The sequence below is a fragment of the Rhinolophus sinicus genome, chromosome 12, assembly GCF_057876585.1.
Source record: "Rhinolophus sinicus isolate RSI-liver-muscle chromosome 12, RSI-T2T, whole genome shotgun sequence".
NCBI lineage: Eukaryota > Metazoa > Chordata > Mammalia > Chiroptera > Rhinolophidae > Rhinolophus > Rhinolophus sinicus.
The window spans coordinates 37,791,700-37,814,978 of NC_142512.1; the positions used below are offsets into that span (position 1 = coordinate 37,791,700).

The 23,279-nt window shown below is 34.4% G+C and overlaps 1 protein-coding gene across 2 annotated transcripts in view; it reads right to left on the minus strand.

Moving 5' to 3' along the window:
• Positions 1-23,279, minus strand: part of NPEPPS (aminopeptidase puromycin sensitive) — a 69,931-nt gene that overhangs the window by 44,939 nt on the left and 1,713 nt on the right. For both annotated transcript variants that reach the window (XM_019740636.3, XM_088802225.1), the window contains exon 2: positions 15,915-15,999. In XM_019740636.3, coding sequence (XP_019596195.1) covers positions 15,915-15,999 — 85 coding nt within the window. The remainder of the gene's footprint in view (positions 1-15,914; positions 16,000-23,279) is intronic.

Consider the following 23,279-nt stretch of genomic DNA (forward strand, 5'->3'; position numbering starts at 1 on the left):
GACAAATGTACTTTCTATAATCAAATGATAAGTCATCTAAATTCTTAAAACAACAGTCACTAAAGCAATCCAAATCACCTTAAAGGTTTTTAAATAATGATTTGAAAACTTAACAAATACAAATAAGATAAATTTAAAAACTATTATTTACTCATATAATCTTTATATTTGAATATAACATATGGAAACTTGACTACTCCTTATCAGAGTCTTTTGCTATCATTCAAAACCACTTAAAGTGAAAGTGAAAGAATCCAAGTATGTACAATTGCAAACTTCATGTGCTTTATCTTTGACTTATACCAAAAAGGAATAAATGGGTTGGCTACAGTATCATTTGTTCCTTCTAATTCAGGGATTTATTCCATCTGACTCTAGTTTGAGCTAACAGTACTTATACATTACTTTTTAAAAATGGATCCATCCTGCATAGAAAGAAGAACACAGTTCATGGATAAACTTAGAAATCCCAACAAGCTTGGAAATTAGAAATTTAAAGTTTTCTTTTAATGTTAACGTTATATAAACTCTTCCTTGTTGAAAAATGTGTCTTCTGTTTGTCTCCATTATCTTTGCAATTGGTTTTAAGTTTCTTGTAGATAAATAATATTTCAGACATGTTTTTACACTTACCAATCTATCCCTTAAACATAAGTATTTAATAAAATTCCTTGAATGACTACACAAATGACCACTTAGGAAAAAAAAAAAAAAAAAGGTTGGAGGGGTAGGTTTACATAAATAATAAACTTCCATTAATATATATAAGGTGAGCTAATTTATCTGAAAAGTGAGTTGAGAGGCAGAATCTGGGAGACAGAGGTGACTTTTTCCACAATCGTACTTGAAGGTCCATAACAAAGATACTTGCTTCTAGTATAATTATGATGTTTACATAAATAATTACTTACGTATACATCAACAAGACTTAAATAAACCAAAATGTTAAATGTTTATAAAGCAGCCACATAGTGTTGGTCTGCAACCAGTACTTAGATGGAAGAGTATATATACCTTCAAAGTAAAGTTCCATTAAATTGGGAAATAGGAAAGTATGGAGAGAAAAAAAAAAAACACCTCTTCTCCAAAAAACTGTCGCTGAATTGTTAACTGTTGTCAAAGCATCTCAAGACAGGATTTATAACAAAAGGTACAATTCTAACAAGAAACTGATAATGACTTCTACAATAAAGTAAAACAGTCTCTTCATGTGTAGTTGACACTATTCCAGAAATCTAAACTACTGGCAAGTTTGCTTATAACTAGTATAGATCAACTATTAATATATCTGAACTAAAAAGATGAGAAAATTTTAGTTTCTGTTTGAAATGGTCTCACTTTCATCATTCCCAGGGAGAGAAGGCAGAGAAGTAGATGGCTCATACTCAATATTAAGTTAGTATAAATCCTATTAAGGATTATTTTAAGGCAAGTTCTAATATTTCTGGAATAAGTCCCAAGATTATTCAGTGACCAAATGGTCACAGAATGTTAATTAGGAATTCTAATCTGTAGACCTGTAATACCACATACTAAATCAAGTGCAGAAATACTAAATAGAATATAAAATCTAGCCAGACACCACAAAAGAGAATTCAAACTCAAAATGCAAAATCAAAATATCTTTTCAGTAAGCTGAGGTAGAAAGCTAACTTTTAAAATTCACTCAATTGACAGATTTGACTAATATGGCAAAAGATATCATAACAAAGTTAAAAAACAAAAGACAGACCTGATAAAACATTTGCAATATATAAAACAAAGGGTTTATCTACAATATATAAAAGGTATGTTCAAAGCAATTCAAAAATGGGCAAAAAAATTACAGATGTATAATTGTTATAAAAATTAACAGGGGGGCCAGCCCGGTGGCTCAGGCGGTTGGAGCTCCATGCTCCTAACTCCGAAGGCTGCCGGTTCGATTCCCACATGGGCCAGTGGGCTCTCAACCACAAGGTTGCCAGTTTGATTCCTCGAGTCCTGCAAGGGATGGTGGGCAGCGCCCCCTGCAACTACAGATTGAACGTGACATCTTGAGCTGAGCTGCCACTGAGCTCCCAGATGGCTCAGTTGGTTGGAGCGCGTCCTCTCAACCACAAGGTTGCCAGTTCAACTCCTAGAGTCCCGCAAGGGATGGTGGGCTGTGGCCCCTGCAACTAGCAACGGCAACTGGACCTGGAGCTGAGCTGTGCCCTCCACAACTAATACTGAAAGGACAACAACTTGACTTGGAAAAAAGTCCTGGAAGTACACACTGTTCCCCAATAAAGTCCTGTTCCCCTTCCACGCACCCCCCAAAAAAATAATTAAAAGGCCACTAAGTATATGAAAAGTACATTCATCCCTCTTAATAAAAGGCTCAAATAAAAACAATGTTTTTCACTTCTCAGATTAGAAAATAGAAACATTGATAATATCTAATGTAATGGCAGTATAGATTAATAACAACACCCAGTGTAATGGCAGGATAAAGAAATGAACATTCTCACACTCTTGATGGGAATGTAAAATGATGTAACTTTTTAGGAGGGATATTTGATAATCTATATCTATAACAGATAATTTGACATCTGTTTAAAATATAACATACTCTTACTTTTGATGCAATTTATAGGTATACCAATCTCACTGGTGCACAAAGGATGTCCTTTGTACTGCTGTTTATAATAGCCAAAAAAGGGAGGGATAACCAAAATGTGCAACATTAAGAAATGGATTTGTAAAATGATACATCTACACAAACACTAGGCCTTTACGAGACAGATTTACATAGATTGCCTTAAAAGATGTACACCACATTAAGTTAACAAAGCAAGTTATAAAATTATGTATATTATAATCTCACTTCTGTAATTAAAGAGAAAATAGCATGTATAAAGGAATTCATATATCAGAGTATTAACATGGTTACTTCTGGGAATGGAGGGATAAGTAATACGATGAAGGGAAGAGAAAGGAGGACTTTCACATCTTATATTTTATAGTTTTATTTTATTACAACCAGCATATATTTCTTCTATAATTTTAAAATATGAGCAAAACAATATATTAAATACCATGTGATGAAAATAACCATAGTTGTTTTATAGTTGTTTATATTTTAAAAATTATTCTTGTGCAATGTTTACAAAAGTGTTTTAAACTTTAATAACAATCTTCAGATCATTACACTATTATCTTAATACTTGCTAATGATAATCTGTATCTGGATTAAGGCCAGTAATCTTTGTCCTACAAATAGTTGGATGAAATATCTTCTGCTACAGATCTCACAATGAATTACATTTCACATGTTAAAATGACGCCTCTAGCCTTCTGCTTCTGGCTATGACAGCTTAGCTGGTATCAGAACAACTATAAAAACTGGATTAAAAAAATGTTAAGTGTTTGGGAATCACACAAAGATCAGCTCTATATTCAGAGGTTCTTTATTCTCTTGTTGCATTTACTGACTTCTAAGCAGAACATAGAGGTTAATGAAGAAAGCAGACTCATAAAGTTTGCAGCAGTCTCACTGGGCTAGGGAGACAAAACAATGGAATTCAGGACTACCAAAGTAGCCAGGATTTAAAGGCCAAGATCCCAGAAAAACGAAATAACAGATAAAGTCTGACATTTTTCATTCAATTTTCCCTCAAGACATTTGCTGACTCCTAGATTTAAGCAGTTTTATAATGGTAGAGAACTAAAAACTGGATTTCAGGGCCCAAAAGGAAGGAAAAACCTTAGTAAAGATCCCTGACAGGACTACAAACCAGTAAAAAGAGCAAACTGAAGGGGGGAAAAAAACACAGATTCAACTGGATCAAGATGGTCTCACTTTGTGAAACACTGAAAGTTTTTACCTTAAAACCTAGAACAAGACAGGATGCTTGCTTTTGCCACTTCTATTCAACAGAGTACTAGAGGTTCTAGCCAGAGTAATTATGCAAGAAAAAGAAATAAAAGGCAACCAAACTGGAAATGAAGAAGTAATTATCTTTGTTCACAGACAAAATGATCTTATATGTAGAAAATCCTAACGTTTACACACACACACACACACAAACACACACACAAAAAAACACACACACCCAAAACCCTGTTAGAACTAATAAACAAATTCAGCAGAGTTGTAGGATACAAAATCAACACACAAAAATCAGTTGCATTACTAAGACTGAACACAGCACCTTGAGCTGAGCTGCTGTTGAGCTCCCGAATGGCTCAGTTGGTTGGAGCGCGTCCTCTCAACTACAAGGTTGCCGGTTCGACTCCCGCAAGGAATGGTGGGCTGTGCCCCTGCACCTAGCAACGGCAACTGGACCTGGAGCTGAGCTGCACCCTCCACAACTAAGACTAAAAGGACAACAACTTGAAGCTGAACGGCACCCTCCATAACTAACATTGAAAGGACAACAACTTGACTTGGAAAAAAGGCCTGGAAGTACACACTGTTCCCCAATAAAGTCCTGTGCCCGTTCCCCAATAAAATCTTTTTTTAAAAAAATCAGTTGCATTTCTATACACTAACGAACAATCTCAAAAGGAAATTAACAAAGCCATTCCATTTATAATAACATATATATATATACACACACACATACATAATATATATAATATTTAGGAACAAATTTAACCAAGGCGGTGAAAGACCTATACACTGAAAACTGTAAAACATTGCTGAGAGAAGTTAAAGAAGATATAAATGGAAAGACATTCTTTGTTCATGGATTACAACATTTAATATTGTTAAGATGTCCATAATATCCAAAGCAACCTATAGATTCTATCCCTCTTAAAAAACCAATAGTGTTTTGTGCAGAAATTTTAAAAGCCATCCAAAAATTCATATGGAATCTCAAAGGACCCCAAAGAGCCAAAACAATCTTGAAAAAAAGAATGAAATTCAGTTTTCACATTTCCTGATTACACAGCTGCAGTAATCAAAAAATGTGTGGTACTGGCGTAAAGACAGAGACATACAGATCAATGGAATAGAACGGAGAGCTCCAAAATAAACTCTTGCATATGTGGTCAGATGGTTTTCAACAAGGGTGCTAAGACCATTCAATGAAGAAAACAGTGCTAAGAGAACTGGATATACATGTGCAAAAGAATGAAGATGGACTCTTTATACCATATATAAAATTTAACTCAAAATGGATAGAAGACCTAAACGTAAAAGTTAAAATTATAACACTCTAGAAGAAAACACGTAAGATAATATTAATGTCCTTGAATTTTGCAACGACTTCTTAAATAGGTCACAAAACAAACATGAACTATAAAAGAAAATTCAATAAACTGGAATTCATTAAAATTAAAAACTTCTGCTCTTCAAAAACCACTGTAACAAAAATGAAAAGGCAAGCCAAAGACTGGGAGAGAGTATCTGAAAAACATGTCCAAAGGCTTGTATCTGGAATTTATAAAGAACTCTTAAAATTCAGTAAGAAGATGATAATCCCCCACCTCCAAATGGCGAAGGTCTGAATAGATATTTCACCTTGGGAGATAAATGGACAGCAAATAAGGACATGAAAAGATGTCCAACATCGTTAGCATTTAGGACACCTTTTCCTAAAAGTAAACTAAAACCGTAACAATATACCACTACACAACCACTTGAACAGTTAAACTTTAAAAGATAGAATATAACAAGTGTTAGCAAGGATATGGAGCAACTGGAACCATCACACACAGTTGATGGGAATATAAAATGGTACAACCACTTTGGAAAATTGGCAGTTTCTTTAAAAATTCTCCACTTCCTACATGATGCGGGCATTGTACTCCCAGGTATTTACTCAAAAGAAATGAAAGCATATGTCCACAAAAAGGTACAGATGCTTTTATATATTAAAAAATGTAACCTTTTATATTGGAAATAAAAATAAAATCATTGGGAGGATTTCTGGTATTTAGTCTTCCGTGTAAGGAGCTTAGAAGTTGCCACTCTATCCTAACAACAAGTAAAAAGCTAAAAAAACTGAAAAATCAACAACTCTCCTTAGATCATCAGAGAAGTGAAGTCACAGAGGCAAACTGCTGTGAAAAAAATTGGAGACTGTCAGACACAAAGCATCACAACTCACCAGACCAGAAACCACCTCTGGCAACCAGTGCTGGGGTAGAAACACCTGAACTGTAATTGACAAACTGCTGGAAGCTCAGTGTGGACAAGCCTGAGAGTTAAAAATTCCAGGAGGACCCAGTCACAGAGGGACTTGTATGCTTTTCTTTTACCTCCAAGAGTTCTACCAGGCCCTAACGGTGACTATGAGAGAAAACTCCCCTCATGCTTTTCAGACAAACAAAAATTGAGAGAATTTCTTGCCAGTAAACATGCTCTGCTAGAAATATTAAAAGTTCTTTAGAGAGAAGAAAAATGATACAAGTCAGACACTCAGGTTTACATAAAGAAAGGAAGAGCAGCAGAGAATGAAAAAAATGAAGGTAAAATACAAAAGTTTATTTTTCCTATTCTTAATTGAGCTAATAGATAATAGTTTGTTCAAAACATTAATAGCAACACTGTATTTGATTAAGCTGGCTTGTGTGTGTTTGTGTGTGTGTGCGCGTGCAGGTGCCTTTATGTAAGTGAAATGAATGACAACAATGATACAAGGGATAGGAGGGTGGAATTAGGAATATTCTGCTGTAATAAGGTACTCACACTACCTATGAAACAGTATAGTATCTGAAAGTGGACTTGGATTAATTGTAAATGTATATTGCAAACTCTAGGGCAACCACTAAAAAAAACTTTAAAAAAGAAGTATAATTGACATGCTAAGAAAAGAGAGAAAAATGGCATCATATAAAATTAAATCCAAAAGGCAGAAAAAGTGTGGAAGACAAAAACAGGAACAAAAAACAAGGGCAGCACGTAGAAAACAACAACAAATATGGTAGATATGAATAATCCAGCAATATCAATAATCACATGAAACATCAATGGTCTAAATTCACCAATGAAAAGGCAGAGGTTATCAAAATAGTTCAGAAAACAAAACCCAACTACATGTTGTGTTTAAAAAATCCACTTTAAATATAAATATCAAGACACATATATATTAAAAGGGATGGAAAAAGATATACTATGCTAACAGTAATCAAAAGAAAGTGGGAATAGCTATATTAATATCATATGGAGCAGACTTCAAAGCAAGGAAAATTAAGAAGGGCATTACATAATGATCAAGGAGTCAATACTCCAAGAAGACATAACAATCCTTAATGTGTATGTGTTTAACAGCAGAGTGTCAAAATAACATGAGGCAAAATCTACAAAATAATGAGAAAGATGAATCTACTATTACAGTTGGAGACTTGAACACCCTTCTAGCAGAAATGGACAGATCCAGCTGCAGAAAATCAGTGAGGATACAGCTGAACTCAAAAGTATCATCAATCAACTGAATAAAATTTACATCTATACACTATTTCATCAAACAACAACTGATTACAAGTTCTACTCAAGCTCACATGGAACATTCACCAAGACAAACCCTATTCTGGGTCATAAAACACACCTTAATTAATTTAAAAGAATATAAATCATAATATGCCAGCTCTCAGACCACAGTAGAATTAAACTAGAAATCATAACAGAAAAATAGCTAGAAAAATCCCCAAATACTTGGAGATTAAACAACACACTTCTATATAACACATGGGTCAAAGAAGAAACCTCAAGGTGAATTTTAAAATATTTTGAACTAAACAAAAATGAAAATACAACTTATCAAAATGTGTAGGATGCAGTGAAAGCAGTGCTTGGATGGAAATTTATAATACTGAAACCATATGTTAGAAAAGAAGAAAGATCTGGGCCGGGCTGGTGGCTCAGGCGGTTAGAGCTCCGTGCTCCTAACTCCGAAGGCTGCTGGTTCGATTCCCACATGGGCCAGCGGGCTCTCAACCACACGGTTGCCAGTTCAATTCCTCGAGTCCCACAAGGGATGGTGGGCTCTGCCCCATGCAACTAAGATTGAACACGGCACCTTGAGCTGAGCTGCCTCCCGGATGGCTCAGTTGTTGGTTGGAGTGTGTCCTCTCAACCACAAGGTTGCTGGTTCAACTCCCGCAAGGGATGGTGGGCTGTGCCCCTGCAACTAGCAACGGCAACTGGACCTGGAGCTGAGCTGCGCCCTCTACAACTAAGACTGAAAGAACAACAACTTGAAGCTGAACAGAACCCTCCACAACTAAGATTGAAAGGACAACAACTTGACTTGGAGAAAAGTCCTGGAAGTACACACTGTTCCCCAATAAAGTCCTGTTCCCCTTCCCCAATAAAATCTTTAAAAAAAAAAAAAAAGAAAGATCTAAAGTCAATCACCTAAGCTTCATCTTAGGAAATTAGAGAAAGAAGAGCAAATTAAATCCAAAGTAAGCAGAAGGGAAGAAATAATAAAAATCAGAGCAGAAATCAATGAAATTGAAAACAGGAAATCAGCAGAGAAAAATCAACAAAACCAAAAGCTGGTTCTTTGAAAAGACCAACAAAATCAGTAAGCCTCTAGCCTAAGAAAAAAAGAAATGAAACAAATTACTAAAATCAGAATTGAAAGAAGAGATATTGCTACAGATCCATGGACATTAAAAGCATAATAAAGGAATAGATATTATGACCAACTCTATGCCCACAAATTTGATAACCTAGATGAAACGGACCAATTCCTTGAAACACACAATCGGCCAAAACTTACACAAGAAAATCTGAATAGGCCTATAACCATTAAAGAAATTGAATCAACAATTAATAATTTTCCAAAACAGAAAGCACCAGGCCCAGGTGGGTTAAATCGTGAATTCTACCAAACATTTAAGGAAGAAATTACACACATTCTCTGTAATCTCTTCCAGAGGATAGAAGTAGAAGGAATATCTCCTAACTTATTCTATGAGGTCAGCATTATCCTAATATCAAAATCAAAGATATTATAAGGAAACTAAAGGCCAATATCTCATGAATATAGATACAAAAATCCTCAAAAATTTATTAGCAAATTGAATCCAACAATGTATAGAAAGAACTATATACTATGACCAAGTAGGATTTATCCCAGTACACAAGGCTGTTTAAACTTTCAAAAATCAATTAATGTACTCCATCACATCAACAGGCTATCAAAGAAAAATCACACAATCTTATCAACAGATGCAGAAAAAACACCTGATGAAATCCAACACCCATTCATGATAAAAACTCTCAGCAAACTAGGAATAAAGATAAACTTCAACTTGATAAAGAACATCTATAAAAACTCTACAGCTAACATCATGCTTAATGGTGAGAAACTCTGAGCTTTCCAGCTAAGATGAGGAACAAGGCAAAGATGTCCCCTCTCATCACTGCCTTTCAACGTCATACTGGAAGTCCTAGGTAATGCAATAAGACAAGAAAAGGAAATAAGTTATACTTATTGGGAAGGCAGAAATAAAACGGTCTTTGTTCACAAACAACATGGTCACATAGAAATTCAAAAGAATTGACAAAAAAGTCCTGGAACTAATAAGCAATTACAGCAAGGTTGCAGGATACAACGTTAATATACAAAAGTAAATCACTTTCCTATATACTAGCAATGAGTAAGTGGTATTTAAAATTAAACACACATTATTATTTACATTATCACCTCCAAAATGAAATACTTAGGTGTAAATCTAACAAAATATATATGAGATCCAAATGAGAAAAACTACAAAACTCTGATGAAAGACACCAAAGAACCAAATAAATTGAGAGATAATCCATGTTCATGGATAAGAAGACAATGCCAATCTCAATCAAAATCCCAGAAAGTTATTTTGTGGATGAAAAACTGATTCTCAAGTTTATATGGAGAGGCAAACATTCCAGAATACCCAACTCAATATTTAAGAACAAAGTCAGAGGACTGACACTACCCAACTTCAAAACTTACTATGATGATACAGTAAACAAGACGATGTGGTATTGGAGAAATTACAGATAAATAGATCAAAGGAACAGAATAGAGAGCTTAGAAATAGACCCACACAAATACAGTCAACTGATCTTTCGCAAAGGAGCAAAAGCAATACAATGGAACTAGCTATTCAACACATGGTGCTGAAAGAACTGGATATAAACATGCAAAGAAAATTAATCTAGATACAGACCTTACACCTTTTACAAAAATTAACTCAAAATGGATTAGACCTAAATGCAAAATGCAAAACTATAAAACTCCTAGAAGATAACACAGGAAAAAAACTAGTTGACCTTGGGAACTGTAATGACTTTTTTTTTTTAACCAGAATTTTTAAATCTTTTTTTAAGGGGGAGTAATATTCTAAATATTTTGGCACTAACATTTTCTAAAATATAAATAAAGGATTTGCTCTATAATGCAAACTATTACAAAGGCAGATTAAGAATTGTCATCATGTGGTGACTTTTTAGCTATAACACCATAGGCATGATCCACACACAAAAAAAAAGATAATCTGGACTTCATTAAAATTAAAAACTTCTGCTCTAAGAAAGACGATGTCAAGAGAATGAGAAGATGGGCCGGCCCGGTGGCTCAGGTGGTTAGAGCTCCATGTTCCTAACTCCGAAGGCTACTGATTCGATTCCCACATGGGCCAGTGGGCTCTCAACCACAAGGTTGCCAGTTCAATTCCTTAAGTCCCGCAAGGGATGATGGGCTCCACCCCCTGCAACTAAGATTGAACACAGCACCTTGAGCTGAGCTGCCTCCAGGATGGCTCAGTTGGTTGGAGCATGGGCTCTCAACCACAAGGTTGCCGGTTCCACTCCCGCAAGGGATGGTGGGCGGTGCCCGTTGCAACTAGCAATGGCAACTGGACCTGGAGCTGAGCTGCGCCCTTCACAACTAAGACTGAAAGGACAACTTGAAGCTGAACGGCACCCTCCACAACTAAGATTGAAAAGACAACAACTTGACTTGGAAAAAAAAAAGTCCTGCAAGTATACACTGTTCCACAATAAAGTCCTGTTCCCCCCCACCACCACCAAAAGAAAGACACATCTGATGAAGGACTATAATCCAAAATGTACAAAGAATTCTTAAAACTCAACAATAAGAAAAATAATAACCCAATTAATATTGTGCAAAAGGCCTGAACAGACACCTCACCAAAGAAGATATGCAGATGGCAAGCACACATATGAAAAGATTTGTCAACATCATGTCACTAGGAGTCTGCAAATTAAAACAATAATGACACCACTACACACCGGTTAGAATGGCCAAAATCTAAAACACAGACAACAAGAAATGCTGGAAAGCATGTGGAGCAACAGAAACTCTCATTCATTGCTGGTGGGAATGCAAAATGGCACAACCACTTTGGAAGATTGTTTAGCAGTTTCTTACAAAACAAGAAACACTCTTACCATAAGATCCATGAACCACACTCCTTGGTATTTACCCAAAAGAGCTGAAAACATATCCTCACAAAAACCTGGACATGGATATTTATATCACTTTTATTCATAACTGCCAAAATTTGGAAGCAACAGAGAAGTCCCTCAGTAGGCAAATGGATAAATAAACTGGTACATACAGACAACAGAATATTATTCAGAGCTAAAAAGAAATAGCTATCAAGCAAAGACAGAGAAGAAACTTAAATGCGTATTACTAAGTGAAAGAAGTCAATCTGAAAAGGCAACATACTGTATGACTCCAACTATATGACATTCTGGAAAAGACAAAACTATGATGATAGTAAAAGGATTAGTGGTTGCCAGGGGTTGGGGAGGAGCACAGAGGATTTTTAGGGTAGTAAAACAATTCTACATGATACTATAATGGAGGATACATGTCATTATACATTTGTCAAAACCCATAGGATGTATAATACCAAGAGCGAGCCCTATTGTAAACTATGGACTTCGGATGATAATGAGGTGTCAATGGAGGTTCACCGACCGTTAACAAATGTACCACTATGCTTTGGAATGACCACAGAGGAGGCAGTGCATGGGTGGGGACGGAGGAGATATAGGAAACCTCTCCACTTTCTATTGAATTTTGCTGTGAACTTAAAACTGCTCTAAAAAGAACTGGGAAGATATTTGGTTCCTCAACGTAGCCTGGAATAGTGGTTAGCTTGTGCACTAATTTACCCATTCTTCAGAATGGTAATAGCACATAACAGACTTTATGTTCAAAATTCCCAAAACTCAATATACTTGGGAACAGTCAATAAACCAGAAATAAAAACATGATCTCAGACATAAGTCCATTTTAGTGCTTGAAAAACTCTTAGAGCTACCTTAAAAATAGGTATTGTTTATATTCTGAATCTTTTAAATGTACACACAACAAACTAAAACAATTTGCTTAATATATTTAACATGTCATTTTATACATTATATCAGCTTCAATATAGAACCTAGAAGAATCTCATAGGCTTTTTCCTCTTTTTAATGAGACAGCTATGCTCAAGTCTTATCTTCATGCCTAAGGGATAAAGAATACATATAACACATCACAGTTCTCTGGAATCCCTCTTCAGAGGTTGTAAACTCAACAGAACTCAATACATCCCTCAAATATGTTCTGTTTGGCCAGAAAAGGTGTTGTTTTTTTTTTAATTTTAATATATTTATGTGAGACTTGCACTCTCTGGTTCAGCCTCTGTCCCAACATTTCTATTTTCCTATATTCAGCCCAATTCATTCATGTTTGTTATTTGCTTAACCCTAACAGTAACTTTGATTTGAGGCCCCTATTATATTTTTATAACTAAAGTTATACTCAGTATAAATAAACTCAGTATAACTAAAGTTATACTCAGGTTCAAAATTTCCTTATGAAATTCTATATCACATTTCAATACATTTGTATTAGAAATGGATGATTTTCCCTTCTGTTTCAATCTTCCTGATTTGAGGGCTAGAATTTAATTAGTTGTGTATGTATTTCCAAAATGAGGACATAAGCAATTCTCTTACAAAGAGATGGTGGTTTATTAATGCTATTACTAATCCACACATAATTGTATGACAGACTATATACTATTAATAATTGGATAAAGGCTTATGTTCAAGTATAAGAAACTATTCCTTTTTATTATTTTTAATTAAAAAACTATTCTGAAAAACGGAGGAAGGGGATGGTAAAAAAAAGAAAAAAACTGTTCCTTTTTTCAAGTTAATAGTTTTGCTTGAAATTATTAACGTTTGGCAGTATTTCTGACTAAGCTGTTTTATTCTTTCATTAAACACACGCATACATATGCACACACTGAAAAATACAATCTTACTTCAAGAATAAATATGTTAAAATTCACATGCCTTATTTGGATAAACCAAAGTGATGCTGGTGGATCTGAAACTATACATTAGAACTTTGTATGAAACATGATGTCACTGAGGGGAAAACTTTTTCTTACACAGCTAATTCTACATTACCTGACAGAGTATACTAAGGGAAAAGTTGGTACAAAACTTACAAGTGATCATTTTCTATGTGGTTATGCCCAAGCCATCTACTAACGATAAATTAAAAGACTCTTTACCTGCCAGGACCTGAGTTCAGGCACTTTACCTGCCAGGACCTGAGTTCAGGCATTCAAAAGTGTCGTATTTCTCTCGCAGAAGCTGATGACAATACTAATGCCTGCACTGTGTAGGGAGGTGCACGCCTTGCACTGGCTTAAGTGCTAGTGATTTCACCAACCCTTGAAGTGCAGAACAGTAACAAAAACAGTTTTCAGTCGTTTTTCTTACTGATTTCTCATTTTAAAAACATTACAAAGATCTCAAATAGGTTTTAAAATAAATTATTTCTGTTTAACAGACAGCGCCTTAGTTTGAAGAGACACATGCCAATAGGTCTTTTTGGGTTACTGCACATTATCACAAGATGGCCTTTTTCATCAATTAAAAACTTATATAGAGAAGCAACAATTTCACGCCTTCAAATAATTTTCTGATTTTACCTAAAACCACCAAGATTTGGTGGCTACAGATATATAAATAGGTACTGCAGAAGGTAATCATCAGTATTAATAGGTACTACATGAGATTAGCTGGGTTAATAACACGTATCTCTCCTACTGACTCATTTGTTCCCCTGCCATCAGCATACAGCCTTGGAAGGAGCTGGCAGTCAGATTCACAACCACTAGTTTCTAAAGAAACAACGTTATACTCTTCCATAAGGTAAAAAAATCAAGAAATGCTACTGTGTCCAAGGGCAAAATTAAGATATACATATACATCTGGAAAGCCAAATCTATCTTTGTTTCTGACTGAGACCGTAAAATATCATATTAATAGCGCCCATTCTCTTGGACGCTAAAAGTAAATGGGCTTACATACGACTCCAGGTTTTTCCTGTTGCTGTAGGAGAAATGAGTTGAGAAATGTACCTTAGCTGGTTCTAAGGAAAATATTTTATGTCTCTAAAAATATTTAATGCTTTATCTGAATTCTCTCCCAATTCTCTTCATTTCCCCTAAGTTTTCATTTCTCTTCTGACCCTCTTAGTGAGAACACGAACGCTGCTTCCTTGAGATTCGGGTCATTACGAGCTTGGCATCAGCCGGTTATGCTGATTCAAAACATTTAAGTTTTCTGAATTCTTCTTTCTTGACAGTTTAGTAGAGAAAGATAAAAAAGAAACCTGAGCTGAAACCATGCCAGCTGGAGGGTGCACATTTCTTTTACTATCTCTACCTATCTATACTGGACACCATTTTAAAAGCCTACAATGAATTTAAATGTGCTCTACCTACAATAAAGAGAGCTTGCTTGGCTAAGGTGCTTCCATTTTTCTTCAGTAAAAAAAAAATTAGGTATCTCTCTTTCATTCACCCAACAATTTTTTAAAAGTTGGCATGCATTCAAAGTCCATTTGAGGGATCTGGTCCTTTAATTTAAAATTGTACCAGTTTGATCTCATTTACAATCAATTGAACATAAGTACTTCTTGGCAATAATATGCTCAACTGCTACTTACTTTGCTTTTTGTCTTTCTATGGACAAGATAATTTAAGAAAAAAATCATAGAATAAATATTGCCAGGACTTAAAATGTTACTTGTATGCTTCTTTTCAGTATAATGCAAAGGAGAGGGAAACAGCAATACAAAACATAAATTAAAAGGTCAAATTTCTAACTTATTTTATATCAAATGAGAAGACTTTCTAAGAGGAAGTATCGTAATAGTAGAGACTAATCAATAGACCATGCTGACAAGGAATGTCAAGGTAAAGTCAAAAGCAAAAAGCAAGTCAGTTCCAGCATTATATATGTGAATATATGCCAAACTTGATAACTTTTGAAAATGCAGCTTATGTGGGAATAACAATTCAGGCCAAAACTGGTTACTTAATTGCATCCTTATTGTAAGTACAAGGTCTAAAATAGTTCTCATTTTAAAGATGTTCTGTTGAGTTCCTACACATTCTATACCGTTTCTTTTTAATACAGTATATTCATTCTTCCCCTGTAACTAACTACATCATCTAGCTTCTAACCTTCATATTCGATCTCATAAAGCAAATATTGTTCTCCCAATTATGAGCAATTTATCATCTCAATTTTAATCTATAGTTCAAGAGGAAAGAAAATCTTTAAGACAACCACATGTGAACTAAACCCCCTTGATGAACCTTTTGTGTTCAAAGTCCTTACTTTTTAAAATAACTCTTCAGCTTTATATACATGGTATTATATTCATTTTACACTTAGGAAGATGTGATCTGTCTAGTGTCACAAAGTAATTTAATGTTTAAAGTAGATTTCCTTTATCTCAGATTACACTACTCAAATATTTCCCATGAATATCTAAAGAATTTTCCTATTTCTAAAGTAATAAACATGGACATCTTAACCTAAAAATGTATATATTACACACACACACAAATACATATCATACACAAAACAGAGACAGCAAGTTAAAACGGAAAACAGCTCCTACCTTCATCTCCCTCTGGTACATATGACGCTGTAATAATGTCAATATCAGCACAGTTCATCACAATCTGATTGGTTGCCTGCCTCACCTAAGGGGAAAGAAAAGCCGGCAGTCAGAAAACAGCCTAGATTAATGATATGTACATCTTCATCTCGGCCTAATGTATGTTGCAGGCAATTTTTAAAAACCCAGACATCACTAAAACCTAAACTGAGTATTTATACATCAATGGTAGAAATAAATGAGTTTTAAGTAATCCAAAGCAATTCACATTTTCAAGTTATATTAAAATAATAAATATTTAAGTATTTCACAGAACTTAAACATTCGACCCGTGAACTAAAATAAAAGCAATTTTTTCTACTCAAATCTTGATTTATAATCACTTTTTTTCTCATTTAGCAAAGTGTTTTACTCAAAAACCTCTCAGCACCATCTATTTTCAATTTATAACCACTTCATAATTATTTTTTATTTTCAAAAAAAAAAATTTAATTAGGAAACATTTCTTATATGTTGCAATTAATTACGTATTGTAACCCATACATCATACCCAGCATGAGACCCTTTATAAGGATAGAGGAAGAAAGCTGATATTATAAACTATGTCAAAACTTCATAAAACACTTTAAATATTTTTTCCCCCAAAGAAACATTTTGGATGTAACAGATACTAATAACTAACCACCAAGATTAAATAAAGTTTTAGGACTTTGTCTTTCTTGCTTCAAGTCCAAAAAAATAAAATATAGAAATAAAAACAGCACTTTCCTTTCTTCCTCATTCCCTAGAGCTAACCACTATCCTAAGGCTAAAGTATATCTTTCCTATGTAAGCTTAGTACTTTCGCTACATGTATAAAGATCAACAAACAATGTTTTTAATTTTATACAAATGGTATCAAATTGCATACAATCTTTTTCAGTCTGCTGTTTTCATTTAACACTGTTTCTGAGATGGGTAGATGCTGATAGATGTATACCTAATTCATTCATTTTAACTCCTGCATACTAGTATTCCATTCTATAAATAAACCAGTTATTTATCCATTTCCTTCCTGAAGGAAGACAGGTTATTTTCACTTTCTTGTTATTAATATTTAAGATAGTACTATAATACATATTTTGGTCCTTGGTTTCTTGTGCACTCGTTTTCTTTACCAAGAATTGTCAAATTATACTCCAGAGTTGTCTCAACTGACACTCTCATGAGCAAAGAATAAAGAAATCCCACTTTCAGCATTCTCCAAAAAAATTAAAAATTGTTGACAATCTGATGGGTATTAAATGGTATTCCATTGTTTAGATTAGCATTTCCCTCATCAGTAGTAACACTGGTTACTAAGCATTATTATTTTTTTTTTTTGGCACTAAGTTTTTCCTCGGCAAATTGCTTGTTCATAACTCTTGCCCATTTTTCAGTTTCATTGTAATCTTATTTTTATATACTGCCTACATTAAACAAAACCTCAAATTCAAAAAAAAAAAAAACAACCCAAAAAAACCTCAAATTCATTTTTAGACACTTGAATGGTCTGAATCTAAAATAACAAAAATACAGATGCCCTAACTCACAAACAAATACCTGTAGAGGCCAACTGAGGTGAGTGCAGTAGGCCAGGTGAAAGGTATGCATAATGGAAGGGGAGAGTAGCCACTTCGTGGAGCCAACCAATTATTGCTATACTGAAAAGCAGATTTAGTGTTTGTTGACAGATCTTCCAATTAAAAAAAAAAAAAAAGCCACAAATTCAGATTTCATTTGCAACCGCCCACTTTTTAATGGATGGTAACTAATTCAAAATTTTCAAAAACACTGTGTAGACTAAAAAAACCCTCACGTGTAGATCAATAATGCCTTGAGATCATTGAACAGACCACAAAACTAGGTAAGGATACAGGAATAATGTAATATCTGTATGAGAAAGCTATACCTAAGAGTAATCATTTTATTACAATCAATACATACACATGATTAATTATAAACTATAATTGTCAGACTGTCAAAATCTCTAACATATAAAGTGAAACTATTTTGTCTCATCAGAAAAATATCCTTCTCATAAATCAAATCTTCCTGTTTCTAAACAAAAATGTCATTTAATGTGCACATTTTTTAAATTTAGTAAGTGGTAATATTCCTTTACAGTGTTTATTTCACCAGAACATACCTAAACAGTACTTAAAACTTTTATGTCCCAACTGTCCATTTACAGCACGGCATTTGAACAAAAAGAAAAAATCTTTGCCTGTTCAAAAAATGACTTCAAAAAATCCGGAAACAGAGAAATGAAGCACATACTGGGTGTGCTCCAAAGTAAAATGAATAAAACCTTCCAGAGTTTGAAATTTATGCCAACAGAATAATAACAGTGGTTTAGTTATGCATCTTAATCTTTATCTAGGCAACCATATTTTCATCCATCAACATCTACAGTGAATTTCATGGTAGCCAAGCAGTTAATCTACCAATGTCAAGATACCTGTACAACACTACATACTCGTATGCCAAATTACATTTATCTCACCACTACTGTAACACTCTAAAAGAAAGTGTGTACTTTGGAAAGGCACAGTGCGCTACATCCAATTACAAGTATATTTCAGTTCCTCCTGTGAGGAAAACCCACCTGTTTATACTAATGAATTAAGCTACTTGTTGAACAGCTACTATTTTTTTTTTTTTTCAGGAATACTGCCATTTCTGAAAGGGTGGGAGGAAAGAACCAAAGAAACAAAAATACTTATCTTAGTAATAAACTCCACTCAATTTTTACAAATTGGACAGTATATTCTGTCTTATATTAGAGACGCATTTTAAACAACAGGATAATCCATAGAAAGTGCTTGTTGTAGCATTTAGCGCCTGATACATAGTAATTAATAGATGTTATTATTAAGGCACACAGAGATCAAGATTAAATGTGCTCTAATCATAAAGATGTTACTCTAAATGTCATCTAACAGCATTCACCTAACAGTTTATAAAGTGCCTGATCAGAATGATATAAAATTTAAGAACTATGTGCTATAATATATGGCACTTTGGATATCAGCATATATGCACCGCCCAAGGAAGGTAATTTCAAATAGCCATATAGACTTAAGCAGATGCTTCAGGGTTTGACAGTACACTGTGTAACACTGCTCTTTTTGATGCTTTCCCAACAATAGTACTAGCCTGATGATTCAGTATGTGACTTCTCACTTATTAACATCATCATGTTAGTGAATATTACCTGTGTGTTCCACTATCAAAAATACAGGTAATAATTTAAAGGAATTTCAGCTTAAGATTTTCAGTTTCCAAGCTTAAAAGAGAAGCAAAATGTTAAAGTTGGCATATAAATTGGGTTAATAACAAGCTCATTTTCAACTTTTCCATTTGATGCTATTAAAGAATGGAAAGTTAGTGTGTCCTTGTTTGATTCAAACCCAGGGTTAAGTCTTCTTGGAGTCCCACACAGACTATACTTCAGCTGAACCAATGCCAAGTAATGGCTCCTCCAAAGAGGCAGCTTGACCATTGGTAACAATTTTACAATGGAAGTTTCCTATGAGCTAGGAAGGCAGTAATCTGAGACAATTTTTTTTTTCCTGAATGAATCTTTACTACAATCACTTAGGAATGCACCTTACATGTACTATGGTAAGACTCAAAAGGTTTTTTTATGATTGCCAAAATCCTGAGATTTTAGTAAAAGGAAATCTCCAGCGTGACGATTACAAATACCAGTCAGTCTGAATGAAGTCTGAGTCACTCTGCCTAACAAGTGATTTCATCATTAAAATTTTGTAATAATTGTTGTCTTTGTGGAATAGGGCTATAATTTCTAAAGACAATAAGGAGCAAATAATTAGTAAACAAAGTTGAGCCAAGTTTTCTAACAAAAGAGACACTGAAAAGAGACACTGGAAAAGTTACAGAAAGTCATAATAAGTACCATTAATGTAAAAATGTTAAACATACAGAATATTGGTATTTATTGTCTGTGGCTACTTATATATGTAATGAAACTTTAAGACTATTCTTAGGAATACTACTCACCTACCCAAAGAGAGAAGTTATCTCTGGGGGTAGGGGTGGGAAGAGATGGAAATGGGCTTTAGTGATATCCGTGATATTTTACTTCCCAAAAAACATCATGCATCGTCTGAAGCAAATGGGGCAAAACATTAATATCTGGTAAATTTGGGTAATGGGTTACTTTTCTGTATTTCTAAAATATTTCCTAGTTTAAAATAAAATTTTATAGAGAATACAAGTAAACTAAGAACTACATACTGGTATAGTGTTCAAAAGGAAATGTCCAAGATGTGGAAAACTAATCTCCGTCAACAACAAAACAGCTATCAGAAGATTCAGTCCTTTGCCACTAACTCACATACCGATTAGAATAAGACTTACTTTACAGTAAGAGCAGGTTCATTTATGTAGCAAAGTTCAGAGAAGTTTCATAGATAATTTACTACTTAAGACCACATTTATTCAGGTTGTATTGGACCATATCAATTATACAGAACCAGGAAGTTAAAAAAAAAAAAAAAAAAAGCCTGTATGGAAAGCCAGAATAGATGATACAAAGTTCATACAATAAAGCTCATACCCTTCACTCAGAAGAGAAATCCATCAAACCCTCACTTAGAAATTTATTTTTAAGCTCAAACAAGCTTGTTTATCTGGTTACTTAGACCTCTTCAAATCAAGTTCAGTAAAATAGAAGAGGGAAGAAATTGCACAACAGGCAGCAAGGCACAGTAAGCAGCAAGAATAACCTGAGAGTAAGGAAAACAAACAAGAAAACTTTAAAGAACAGATAATGAAATTAATAAATCATAGTACACAGTTTTAGGTAATCTATGGTATATAAGTATCAATGACAGATGTTCAGAATAATGTCCAGTATTTTGAAAAAGAAGAAAACAAATAACCTAGATCACGAGGAATTACAGAGTTTAAGAAAATACATTTTACGGGGCGGCTGGTTAGCTCAGTTGGTTAGAACGTGAGCTCTTAACAACAAGGTTGCCAGTTCAATTCCCACATGGGCCAGTGAACTGCGCCCTCTGCTAGATTGAAAACAACGGGCACAACAGCTTGAGCTTGGAGCTGAGCCCCTGATGGGCAGCCGGTTCGCTCAGTGGTTAGAACTGAGCACCATGTTCATAACACCAAGGTCACTGGTTCAAGTCCCAACATATGGGCCAGTGAGTTGCACCCTCCACAACTAGATTGAAAACAACCATTTGACTTGGAGCTGATGGGTCCTGGAAAAACACACTGTTCCCCAATATTCCCCAATTAAAAAAAACACATTTTAGGAATATTTCCATCCTAATTAGTAAATGTTTTTGTGTGTTTTTTTAATTCTAAGTGCCTCAAAGGGTAAGCTTCATTTATCTGGGAAATTCACCACAGAATTCATTGACAGATGACATTAGATAAAGTTTAACATATAAAAATTTCTTAGGTGTTTCCTCATAGATACATTTCAAGAAACAGAATAGAAAATCTGAACAAATTCAATTCCTTATCTATCTTTCAAATTTAATCTCTTAAAACCATTTAGTGATCTAGCTCAATGCTGGACAAATTATTAATTTTATCATTTTCTAAAGTAACAAGAAACAAACAAAATAACTGCATAGAAAATAAGCAAAATTCAGGCAGAAAATTCCGTAACACAGGGTTGACAATAACATCCATTTAGATGCCAAGTTTTAGCCTGCCAAACAAACTACTGTATCTGTAACTCTCCTCTAAATGCCAATTTAGTCATCACCAACATAATATTTTGCTGGCGGAGGCCAGGGATTGTCTAGTATATCCTGACTTCTGGCCTTGAAGGATGAAGTTAATTTCCCTGGCACAGGTATAACATTTCCATAAGAAAAAGCCCAACTGCTGTATAAACCACTACACAATCATAACAAGGAATTGTAGCCACTCACTTAAACTTGTAATTTATTTTTAAATTAATTATCCACAAAGCAAGAGAGTTAGAATTTAAAATAGTTAACAAAAATCCGTTGCTCTCAAATATCAAATATAATATAAAGGGAGAGAAAAAGGAATGTCCCATTTCTCTAGGCCCATGATAACACCTTTTCAAAACCTGCTGAAATAGACCAAACTACTTTTGAAATTAGCACACACTAATTTCTTCACCTTCCCCAGGAGTACACACCCAGGCCAGGTTAAAAATCCACTAAATTTCTAATATGTAACCTGTATAAATACTTTGGGCTTATCATAAAATTCTGCAACTAAAGCAACCAAACAACTTGCATACTTTGTGTAATGTAATTTCAACTATTAGAAAACTGACCCAATACCAGTTATAAATCTGGGTTTCCAGAGATATAATTTTGTCCACATTTTTAGATTTCAACGGTAAGATACCATCTAATGCCACAATTCAAACTTACTGCTCCAATCCATGAATTTCAAAAACATTAACATGTGTGTTTTTTTGCTGTTAACTTTTTCCTAATGTTAATTCCTCTTTATACTTACAAAGGTGGCAATGCATACAATTAAAAAGTCCAATCATCCTTTAATAACACCTGTTAGAATTCACCATAATGCCATCTTTCATTTGTGTTGCCACCTAGCCTGAAAAGAATGTCTGAAAAGAAATGCTTTGAAAAGCTCATGTTACTAAAAAAGATTCATTTATTTCCTTGTATAAAATTGGTAAGTCCCTGCTAATATTTAATCCCTAATATTACCACGTGGTTACTCAATGGTCTAAGCCAGTCTTCTAAATATTTCTCATTTCTTTGAAAAAGTAAGTAGAAAAGGGGTAAGCAGAAGCACATTACTGCTTGCTGTTCTATCCTAACACTTAAATAAAACTGTCACTAATACAATAATCATTTAAAAATCTTTACTGACAATTTTTCCCTCAAATTTTTCTCTAAATATGTAGTCTCAGAATTATGAACCCATTATGCCACCTAATGGGATAAAGAAACAAATGACTTTTTTTAAATGTTAGTCTTTTCACATAATGCGAACTCATTCATCGCTAGGTCCTTCTTCCTTTGCCAAGTCACAAGACACACTACTGTTTACAATCCCTCCCATCTGCCCCCTGCCAATATATATCAAACACTCTAGTCACTTGGCTTAAACAAATATAGTCTCTCAAATAACCCTCTCAAATCTGAATTTAGACCCAAGATGCACTCATTCTGGTTCATACTCTTAATGGAAAAATTCTAAATCACCTTACTTTCACTGGGTTAAGTTTTGCCTTTTTGAGGCAACCAGACCCTAAAGCCCTTTCACACAAGTGCCCTAAATCTGACAGTATACTTTTTAATTCTATACTTTTAGATATATTTTTAATCTGAGTACTCGGCT